Raw genomic sequence first — 11,885 nt, forward strand, 5'->3', positions numbered from 1 at the left:
GATGTAGTGTTAAAGTCAGTTGGCTTTGGTGTGCAATACTCTGTGTACATTCACATCTCTAGAATGGTGATATTAGGCACATGCTAAATGCTAACAGGAGATGAAGGATTTTCAAAATAAAAGCTTGGCATTAAGATTGTGCGAGAACTTCTGTTTTTTCAGAATAAAACAGCATTTAAGCTGACGGTATGTTTAAACTAAATTATGCCATAAAACATTGATTTTAATTTCTAACATTACATAACCTTTTCCAGTAGCCACACTTTCTCCTTCGACCCCTTCTCTGTTGGGGAGGTTTGTAAGGCTCTAAAGGTCCTAGAGCCCAATAAATCAGCAGGCGATCTCCCCCCTTGTTTCTTACGTCTAGCTGCAGATATTATAGCCCAACCAGTGTGTCATGTTTTTAATCTTTCTATAACAAACAATGTCATTCCAGATGTTTGGAGAACTGCAAATGTTCTCCCCTTATTGAAAGGTGGTGATCCCATGGTGATGAATAATTACAGACCAATTTCGAAGGCTGGTGAATGATCAAATCAAAGAATATTTAAGCTTGAACAACATTATATCTCCTCACCAGTCGGGCTTTAGGAAGCAGCACAGTACACTAACGGCTGCTTTGAAAGTAGGGAATGACATTGTTGAAGGCTTGGACGCAAAGAGCTACTGTGCTGCCCTTTTTATAGACTTATCCAAGGCATTTGATACTGTGTAGTGGACCATGGCATTCTATGCCAGAAGTTACCCCATATAGGCCTGTCTGACCAAGCTGTTTTTTGGTTTTCAAACTATCTTTCAAATGGCAAGCAATTTGTACAATTCAGCGGTCTCTCCTCAAGCTTTCTTAATGTGCCCAGAGGTGTTCCTCAAGGTTTGGTCTTGGGACCCACCCTTTTTACAATTTATATAAATGATATACATCAAAAATATTGATGCCTCTGTACATCTTTATGCAGATGATACTGATCTATACTGTTGTGCTAGCACTGCTGCCCTTGCATTTGAACGTCTGCAGTCTGCTTTTGACACGTTTCAGTCACACCTGTTCCACCTCAGGTTGGTGTTAAATTCAGACGAGACAAAAGTCATGTTGTTTTCCAAGAAGAAAAAGTTACCAACTGTTCTTCCCTGCATCATGTCTGCACAGCATAACCACATTGAAGCTGTTCACACCTACAGAAACTTGACTATTGACTATATATGACTACTAAGATTGACTATCTTTTAAGGAAACTGAAATTCAAACTGGGATTCTTTTTTAGAAACGAGGCCTGCTTGAATTCCCCATTTCTGACCATAAAGCTGTAATTTTTTATATCCATGCCCCCCTTTCCAAAGCCAAAGAACAACGGTCCATCACCTTCAGAAACATTAAACACATTAACCCCACAGATCTCACCACTCTGATTCATTCCTACCCCAATCCTCCAGCATCCACCCACCCTGCTGACCTGGTGAATCACTATAATAACTGTCTCTCCTCTTCCCTCACTGCCCTGGCTCCCCTGAAAACTCGCAAAGTTTCATTCACCCGCTCCGCCCCCTGGTTCACCTCTGAGCTACGTCAGCTCAAAACAACTGGCCGCCGACTGGACCGGCTGTGCAAGAGCACCGGACTCTCAATTCACACGCAAATGTATTCGGATCACCTTCACTTCTACAAGAACGCGCTTTCCAATGCCAAGTCCTCATATTAATCCAACCTCATCAGCACTGGTAACAACAGATTTATTTTCTCCACAGTCAGTCACCTACTTCAGCCTCCTCAAACCCTCCCTCCAGATATCTCCATTGACCAATGTACTGACTTTCTGCAATTTTTTCACTCCAAAATTAACACCATTCTCCTAGAGCTGGCCTTAGCATGCACCTCCTCAAGTGATCCACCCTGGATGGCTACCACTGGTCCATCACTCATCAGCTCCCTCTCCATCTTCACCCCAGCATCGGAATACACCATCTCAGGGCTCATCCGTAAAGCTAAAACCACCACCTGTCAGCTTGATCCTCTTCCCACCACCCTGGTCAAGGCTTGCCTACCAGCCATATTACCCATGATCACTGACATAATTAACTCCTCCCTCTCCTCTGGAATTGTACCCACCTCCCTCAAACTAGCTGCAATCACTCCCATCCTCAAAAAAAACGGTACTGACCCAGCCGATCTAAACCACTACAAGCCCATCTCCAACCTACCCTTAATTTCCAAGACCCTTGAGAGGGTGGTTGCTGCACAGCTTCAGTCCCATCTTGACACAAACAACCTCCATGAACCCTTCCAATCTGGTTTTCTGCCAAAAACACAGTACTGAAACAGCCCTGGTTAAAATCACCAACGACCTCCTCCGTGCAGCTGACTCCGGACTTCTCACCATCCTCACCCTCCTTGACCTCAGCGCTGCATTCGGTACCATCTCTCACCCACTACTCCAGGACCGCCTGGCTGGCATTGGGATCACTGGTGTTGCACTCTCCTGGTTCTCATCATACCTCACTGTAGGGCTGTCCCGAATACCATTTTTCGGGCTCCGGATATTCGGTAGTAATCGGCAGCGAATATTCGGTGCGGAGAGATTTTTTTGTTTGTTTTTCATACATTTTTTTTTTTTTTTTTAAATGTCATAACACGCTCCGAGACACCTGACAACACGCTGTTAAGCAGAAGCGCAGAAAGAGCATACTATTACGATTTATATTTATTTATTGTCTCAGTACTCGCATACATTAAAACCACAGTCTATGATTAAAACTAAATGTGTCCTCTGCATTTAACCCAGCCGCAGTGCAGCGCTCTGGGACCAAATCTGGTTCCAAATTCCGTCTATATCGTTTTACAACCTGAAGATACAAAACACATATTTCTGTTATAACAACAATACTTTTAATAACATAGCCGTAACAGTAGGCCTAACAGTGTAATACTTGTTACCGATACAGTAAACAGTATTTAAATAAATGAATAACGAAAAATAAATGAACGAACTGTATGCCAATAATTGCCTTAGCCCCAGATGTTCCCACATTGCTCATTATTTTCACTATTCGGATAAAATTGAAAAACTAATATAAAAAAACAATTCGGTTGCTTGCTTGCAACTATTTTCCAAGCAAAGTAAGTTCACGATTTTACCATGTGTAACGTTACTGTTTAAACGGCGGATAAAGCAGCTTCATCATGGTAACTTGACAACAGCTAAGCTAAGCTAGGCTACTACTTACAGCATCCGGTGACTTTTCAGAGTTGTTGTGCCACCGTGGTAGGCCAGTTTCTTGTCGCATATTTGGCACACTGCCTTCTTCTTACCGTCATCCAATTTAAAATGGTCCCACACAGCTGAAGTCTTCGGCATTTTCTGTTCAGGTGTGTGAAACGAGGTGAAGCGAGGTTAAGCGTGCCGTTTGCGTTCGTGACTGTGAGTGAACGCGATGTCAGGAGCACAGGCTGATATTGTATATATTTCCGCATTTTAACAGTGCAATTCAAAGTATAAATATAGTATAAGAATATGGCAATTCGCCTTTATTGATAGCATACATTTAGGAAAAAATTGAATAAAATTTTTTTTAAATAAAAAAAACGAATATCCGAATAATGAAATTAAAACCCGAATAGTTGGCCAACGAACGAATATTCGAATAGTCGAATATTCGGGTACAGCCCTACCTCACTGACAGACAACAGTTTGTACAACTCTGTAATCACAAGTCACAAGAAAGTGCCATTTCACTGGGTGTCCCCCAGGGGTGCACCCCCTGTAATCTTAGATGCACCCCAAGTCATTTTGTTCTGGAACCGGGCCTGTACATGGCCATATACTAAACAAACTACAGAGCCCATTCCGTGTCCTGTTATTATTTCTTCTTCTGGTAATTTATCTGCTCCGTCTTTTAACCTCTTTTCCTTTCCCTTTCTTGATCTGCCTTAGCAACCTTCATTATAGTCCTTGACAGAGGTATACTGTATTAACAACGTGTCACATGTTAAGAATTTACTTATTTATCAAGCTATCAAATATGTTTTGCGGCTCCAGACAAAAAAAAGTGTTGGAAAAGGGGGCAAAATGGCTCTTTTGGTCAAAAAGGTTGCAGACCCCTGTACTAGGCCAAAATAGAGTCAAAGAGTTTATGAGAGTGTGTTAATTAATATATTTGGCAGTTTGGAGTAAGTCTATAGGTTTGTGTGTGTTTCATGTATAGGCCTCTCACGATAACTAATTTTGTTGATACATTTTCTCGGAAATTATTGCGATAAACGATAATATTGTCGGCACCGTTGTATGACCATTTTAGAGCACTGACATCATGATAATATATAATAATAATTCAAGTACATCCTTTCAAACTGCTAGTCACATCCTCATGTAAATGGCAATTTATCAAGGTCAGAAATTATCCAGTTAATTTTTATTTATCGTACGATAAGTCAATTATTTGCTTATCGCGACAGGCCTATGCACACAATAAAACAGTGGAAACAAACATGTGTTTGACTTTCATTAGTGAATGAAACGTTGTGCCCTTTATAGTCTGTGTCCAATATCGTGTATTTGTATATATTGTATATATACAGTTGCAAGAAAAAGTATGTAAACCCTTTGGATTCTCCACACATAGCGTTGTGTGTTCCTTTCAAACAACTCAACTTTGGTTTAATCTGTCCACATAATATGTTGCCAGTAGTGCTGTGGAACATCCAGGAGGCTCTTTTGCAAACTTCAAACGTGCAGGCAATGTTTTTCTGGACAGCAGTGGCTTCCTCCGTGGTGTTCCTCCCATGAACTCCATTTCTTGTTCAGTGTTTTACGTATCGTAGATTCGTCAACAGAGATGTTAGCATGTGCCAGAGATTTCTTTAAGTCTCTAGCTGACACTCTAGGATTCTTCTTCACCTCATTGAGCATTCTGCGCTGTGCTCTTGCAGTCATCTTTACAGGACGGCCACTCCTAGGGGAGTAGTAGCAACAGTGCTGAACTCTCTCCATGTATAGACAATGTGTCTGGACTGATGAACATCAAGGCTTTTAGAGATAGTTTTGTAACCCTTTCCAGCTTTATGTAAGTCAACAATTCTTATCGTAGGTCTTCTGAGAGCTCTTTTGTGCGAGGCATGGTTCACATCTGGCAATGCTTCTTAAGAATAGCAAATTCAAAACTGGTGTGTATTTTTTTATAGGGCAGGGCAGCTTTAACCAACACCTCCAATCTCGTCTCATTGATTGGACTCCAGGTTGGCTGACTCCTGACTCCAATTAGCTCTTGAAGAAGTCTTTAGCCTAGGAGTTCACATACTTTTTCCACCCTACACTGGAATGTTTACATGGTGTGTTCAATAAAACATGAAACATATGATTGTTTGTGTGGTATTAGTTTAAGCAGACTGTGTTTGTCTATTGTTGTGACTTAGATGAAGATCAGAACACATTTATGACCAACTTATGCAGAAATCCAGGTAATTCCAAAGGGTTCACATACTTTTTCTTGCAACTGTATCCTATATATATGCTAAGGTCCCGCTACTGATACGATAGCAGTCATTAGTGAGCATATGTATAATTAACCTCATGATATCAAAATCTCACTCCAGCCAGGAACCCCAAAGTTGGCAACCCTGATTTATATTTGTAATATATAGCTTTACCTCTTTTTAAAGCTGCATTTATTTTAAAAAAATGCACAAACTAAAGCACAACAAGATATGTCTATATTATGTGTCAGATGTGCAAGTGTCTAACTGGATGGACTCCATCTCTGAGCTTTGTCGTAGTGATTGTTTGTCAAATTAATGGTCTCAAGGTTAACATTTAGAAAAACACAAGATGTTTTATTTTAATTCCTGTAGTTGGCTAATAAGTAATAAGGTAATCTCTGTTATTGCAGATGGCTGAACTTCAGGTAGACGATAACACAAGCAAGCTAGAATGACTTCATCAGCAGAGGTAAGTTACTTTAACTTTTTAAAGTGAAAATCCTGGTTAAATAATTATTCATATTGAGTGAAACAATGACATTCTGTTTTAAAGTTAGCCGTCTAGAGTCCTGTGATTAAGTTTTCAGAACTTGTTTACATGGTAACATTTGAGTCCAAACAATGAAGATATGAAAAAAGCATTCGTTATACTGAGTGAATCGTATATGGTTGCTAGGCAACATCTGGCAAAATCAATCAAAGATGTAAAACAGGAAGTCACCTGTAGCAAATAGTGAGTGCTAAAGCTACAGTAGCATATACAAGGAGATGTTAACATCTGATCATTCACATTTACTCAGAGGTGGGAGAAGTACTCAGATCTTGTACTTGAGTAAAAGTAGAAGTACTCAGATCTTGTACTTGAGTCAAAGTTAGAAGTTACTCAGATCTTGTAATTGAGTAAAAGGAGAAGTTACCAGAGTGTAGGAATACTCTGTTACAGTACAATTCCTGCATTCAAAATGTTCCTCAAGTAAAGTAGAAAAGTATTCTCATCAAAATTAATAGTGAATGAAGTAGCGACAGTATAAAGTAGTCACTTGTGCAGAATTGTGGTCCATTTTAGAATAATATATATGATTATGTTTTATAATGATTGATCATGATAAGTGTTCTCAAGCTGGTTAAGGTGCAATGCTAGTTTGAATGGCTTTGTATACTGCAGGGTAGCTGGTGGATTTACTCCAGGTGGAAACTAAAGTCTGATTTAACACTTGATTAGATTTCACATCATTCATCCAGATCTGTGAAGTAACCTAAAGGTATTAAATACATGTAGTGGAGGAAAAGTATCACCATTTACCTCTGAACTGTAGAGGAGTAGAAGTACACAGTTAGCATAACATGGAAATACACAAGGTAAAGTACAATTACCTCCAAAATTGTACTAAGTAACAGTACCTGAGTAAATGTACTTCCTACCTCTGAATTTACTGATATTAATGTGATTCATTTAATGTTCATTATTTTCAAATTCATGGTTGTAGATATTTGAATAGCTAGTGATACCTGGATACTAAAACTAATTTTATTAAAACAATGAAATGAGTTTGTGTGCTTCAACCCTTTTAGTTTTTTGTATTTAGCTATACAGAACTCTAACCTTATAACAGATAAAGTATGTAATATTCCATCATGATATTGGTTGTGAAACACATTTAGATTTTGCCAGTGTTTTGAATAATATTTAAAAACATTTTGTCCTGTGAGAGCCAACCCTTTGTATTCATTTAAAAATAACAACAAATCAGTCTGAATCAATCAACCAATCAGTGCGTCTTTGTGCAGAAGTTGTATCAAGTTAATAGGTATTTATACTTCTGCCTTTATTCAGCGGGTATTTTAGGTTACAACGAGTCAGAATGCATTCTCGGGGTTTCATTAAAAACCTTACTTTACTTTTGTCACGTTCAATTTTTTAACTTGCATAAGACTTCATGTGTCCTCTAATACAGTGTTTTTTTCAAAGTGGGGGCCCCGACCCCCCGTGGGGCCGCCAGGGGGGGTCACGCAAAGTTTGAGGGGAAAGGGGGATTTTTTTTTTTTTTTAAGTAACATTTTTTTTTTTTTTTTTTAGATGTTAATTAATAACTGCATATCTATCAATCTATGTGTCCTTTGATGCCAATATTTTTAATAGTTTTTGTTTTTTTGAATCACACGACTGCCCTTCAAGCCAATCAGAATCAAGCTTGCTGCTATTGATAGTGAAACTGAGTATCTGCTCATCTTTTGGAGCCAAGTAAAATATTCGCTCTGCAGCTGGATGAGAGCACGGATGTAGCAAATTGTCGCAGAATTGCTTGCATATATCAGATTTATATCAGAAGACAACTTTGTTGAGGAAATATTATTTGCAAAGCACTGGAAGAGAACATTTTCAAGTTTTAGATGAGTACATTATCTCAAATGGACTTGACTGGTCTTCGTTGTGTGGGTGTGGTGTTCAGATGGGGCAGTGGGGCTATGACGGGCAAAAAAAGCGGAGTGTGACAGCTTGATCATGGTGGTAAGGCCTCCCAATTGTTAGTGGCAACGCACTGCATGCTCCATCGCGATGGAACTTGTTGCTAAGCGTATTTTGTGTAACGAGAATGGGCGCAAAGTTTGAGGGGTTTACTGCTCCACTCCAACGTGCGCTGGAACTTTCCCGTGGGGCCGGTGGCTGAATTGTGTTTTTGAACTGCGAAGGGAGATCAATTGAATCCTCTCTTCTGAAAATCATCAACTGGCTGCCGTTTTTTCAGATGCCTCATGGCTTCTGGAAAACTTGCATACTGTTTCACTCCCTCAGTACTTGGCTGTATGTCAAAAAAGGCTATCCGCTCTGGCTGAAAGGGCTCTCAAATCCTTTCTTCCATTTGCCACCACATACCTCAGCGAGTCTGGCTTTTCTACATTGAAGGGTATTGAAAAACAAAGCGCAGAGGGACGTTTGCAAGTGGACAATGACAAACCTAAAACCTAGGATTGATAAACTTGTGTAGGAGCCACCAAGCCACCCTCCCACTAGTGAGGGAACAGGTATACACAAAGAGACACCATAGTGAAATGACAAGGACTGTTGTTTATATATATATATGAATATAAATAGTTTTATTAGGGCCAGAGCACGGAGCGCTAGGACCCCAACGGCGTCCTAGCACGAAGTTACAAGGAACCTATGTTATGGAGGGATATTCTTATTTTTCTGCTGGCGTCTCCTGTTTTTGAAGTCTTTAGGATGCTTCAAAAGTTTGTATAATTCTGCACGGATTCCAGAATCGGTGAAAACTACAATATTCTGGACTCAATTGTTCAAATTGTCCAGCATGCTCTCTAGCGCCACCTATGGCCATTTCCATTTTTGGGAAAGATTGTACAAAGTCGCACCGTAACTCCGAATGACCTGAAATGTTGCACACTTATTCAGGTGGGACCTGCTCTACATATAATCTCCTTGAACCGAAGAAAAATGTGCGATTTTTTCATGCATTTTAAGCACATTCTTGCAAACTCCTCCTAGGGGAATGATCGGAAAAATTCCAATCCAGGACACCACGTTCAGCCCCTATCCAATATGATGCTAAATTGAGAAGAACATTTTTGATAGCTCAATCGTGGAGGTCGTAAGCGAACAGCGAATACACCATTTTTGACGATTTACATGTCGCAAATTACTCCAAACTACTCGGATATAGTTATTCCGATATCACGAACACTGTATACAAATTGCTCTTATGATTGCGGACATATTTCAAATTGCCTTCCATAGCCCCGCCCCCCCCCAAAAACTCGGCCATTTTGAAAAATGTTTTTCATTCATTTTAAGTACATTTTGCAAACTCCTCCCTAGGGAAATGTTCGTAAAAATTCCAATCCAGGACAAGTTAAGCGCATATCCAATGTCATGCTACATTGAGAAGGAAACAGTCCTTCGCTCAACGGGGAGCTCGTAGGCTAACGGAGAATGTACCATTTTTTTACCATTTATATGTCAGATAACCTACTGACACCTGCCTGTCTGCCTGCCACATCAACTCTCACACACACACAAAACCACACCTACACCTTGTACAACAAACACAAACAGCTCCTAAAGCATATACTAAATATCAGGCACTGCCCTTGTATATTTTATTATGTGAAGCTCTATATGGTTTCATGACAAATATCTACTGTTTATTTGTAGATATCTCCTAAAGCCTACAAATAAAGTTTGAAATGTAGGCCTGTTACATATATTATCACTGTTGGCTGAAATAGTCTCCGGAGAATACATCAGTGTACCCTCGGTTATAGCTCCTCCAGAGAGGACTCCTCTCTCCTCTAAATCAGTGTATCCTCGGTTACAGCACCTCCAGACAGCCTCCTCGAAAATCGTCCTCAACGAGCCTTTAGAGAAATTTGTTTTCCTTCGAGACGGCGCGCCGACATCCGTTTCCGGGTCGCTGCCGGAGGACCTGGGAGTCTGGGACGCAAAAAATTTGAGAAATGACAAACGGCTCATTTCCGAGGACTCGCGCGTCTGCTTGACGCCGGGACGACCAGCTGCCCTCCCCGACAGGCGCTACGGACGCGAGGGCCCGCTCATCACTGCGCGCACATGTTGCGACCGCAGTTTTTAAATTGTTAATATTACTGTTGAATATTATATATAATATTAAAAAGGTATAAATAGCTTTAAAAAATGCTAACAAATATATGTTAATTGTTCATGTTACTGTTCAAAATTATATAATATTATAAAGAAAGAGATCACTTTAAAAATGCTTTAAAAAATATGTTTACTGTTGATATTACTATTTAATATTGTGTTAAGAATGTGTATAACAGAAGACACAATGAATGTAAGGAATGACAAACAAAAGATAAATACAAAAAATGTTTAGAAGAATAACTAATTATTAATACAAATATATATTAAGAAAATGTATTAAGATGTATGATTAATTTGTCATATTTTCCATCATAAAGTAATTCAAAAAAATGGCAACAAGGGGGTCCCCGCCAGAGGATAATGCTATATGGGGGTCCTTGGCATAGCAAAGTTTGGGAACCCCTGCTCTAATATTACTCTCTGTTGATTTGTTGTTTTGTTTTATAGGAAGAGACCTGCAAAAACCCAGATAGACTTTATGATGAGGGGGAGAAGAGTATCATCGGAGAACAGCTGGATCAACATCAGTTTACAGCCATGATAGGAAAACCACACACCTGTGACCAGTGTGAGAAGAGTTTCTGGGGTTCAGGAATTTGAAGATCCACAAACCGTACCCACACTGGAGAAAAACCTTTCACCTGTGACCAGTGTGAGAAGAGATTTAGCCATTCAGACTCATTGAAGGTCCACCAGAGAATCCACACTGGAGAAAAACCTTTCACCTGTGACCAGTGTGAGAAGAGTTTCTGGAGTTCAGGGAATTTGAAGATCCACAAACGTACCCACACTGGAGAAAAACCTTTCACCTGTGACCAGTGTGAGAAGAGCTTTAGCCAGTCATACTCATTGAAGGTCCACCAGATAATCCACACTGGAGAAAAACCTTTCACCTGTGACCAGTGTGAGAAGAGCTTTAGTATCTCAAGCAATTTTAAGGTCCACCAGCAAACCCACACAGGAGAAAAACCTTTCACCTGTGACCAGTGTGAGAAGAGTTTCTGGAGTTCAGGGACTTTGAAGGTCCACCAGCGAACCCACACTGGAGAAAAACCTTTCACCTGTGACCAGTGTGAGAAGAGCTTTATCCAGTCAGCCGATTTGAAGGTTCACCTGCGAACCCACACTGGAGAAAAACCCTACTCCTGCGACCAGTGTGATAAGAGCTTTAGCCACTCAAGCCATTTTAAGGTCCACCAGCGAACCCACACTGGAGAAAAACCTTTCACCTGTGACCAATGTGAGAAGAGCTTTAGCGGGTCAGGCTATTTGAAGATTCACCAGCGAACCCACACTGGAGAAAAACCTTTCACCTGTGACCAATGTGAGAAGAGCTTTAGCGGGTCAGGCTATTTGAAGATTCACCAGAGAATCCACACTGGAGGAAAAAACCCTACTCTGTGACCAGTGTGAGAAAAGCTTTAGGCAGTCAGGCCATTTGAAGATTCACAAGCGAACCCACACTGGAGAAAATCCTTTCACCTGTTGACCGCTTGTTTTGAAGAGCTTTAGCCGGTCAGGCTATTTGAAGATTCACCAGAGAATCCACACGGGAGAAAAACCCTACTCCTGTGACCAGTGTGAGAAAAGTTTCAAGGACTCACGCTCATTAAAGCACCACCAGATAATCCACACTGGAGAAAAGCCTTTCACCTGTGACCAGTGTGAGAAGAGTTTCTTGACTTCAGGCAATTTGAAGATTCACAAACATACCCACACTGGAAAAAAACCTTTCACCTGTGACCAGTGTGAGAAAAGCTTTAGGCAATCAGGCCATTT

The 11,885-nt window shown here is 40.4% G+C and overlaps 1 protein-coding gene across 1 annotated transcript; it reads left to right on the top strand.

The window, feature by feature from the left end:
- The first annotated feature begins 1,892 nt into the window (after positions 1–1,892).
- Positions 1,893–11,879, top strand: LOC117538275 (zinc finger protein 664-like). The gene is made up of 2 exons (XM_034203875.1): positions 1,893–2,305; positions 10,709–11,879. The coding sequence occupies exons 1-2, from the start codon at positions 1,893–1,895 to the stop codon at positions 11,508–11,510; spliced, it is 1,215 nt and encodes a 404-aa protein (XP_034059766.1). The 3' UTR covers positions 11,511–11,879.
- The last annotated feature ends 6 nt before the right edge of the window (positions 11,880–11,885 follow it).

Source organism: Gymnodraco acuticeps, unplaced genomic scaffold, assembly GCF_902827175.1.
Source record: "Gymnodraco acuticeps unplaced genomic scaffold, fGymAcu1.1, whole genome shotgun sequence".
Lineage (NCBI taxonomy): Eukaryota > Metazoa > Chordata > Actinopteri > Perciformes > Bathydraconidae > Gymnodraco > Gymnodraco acuticeps.

What these genes read in the sequence shown, in the direction of transcription:
- LOC117538275 (XM_034203875.1), top strand. Translation starts at nt 1,893, where the DNA reads ATGGCTACCACTGGTCCATCACTCATCAGCTCCCTCTCCATCTTCACC. An exon ending in GGTTTTCTGCCAAAAACACA is followed by an intron (nt 2,306 to 10,708) that starts GTACTGAAACAG and finishes AGGAATTTGAAG; the next exon opens with ATCCACAAACCGTACCCACA.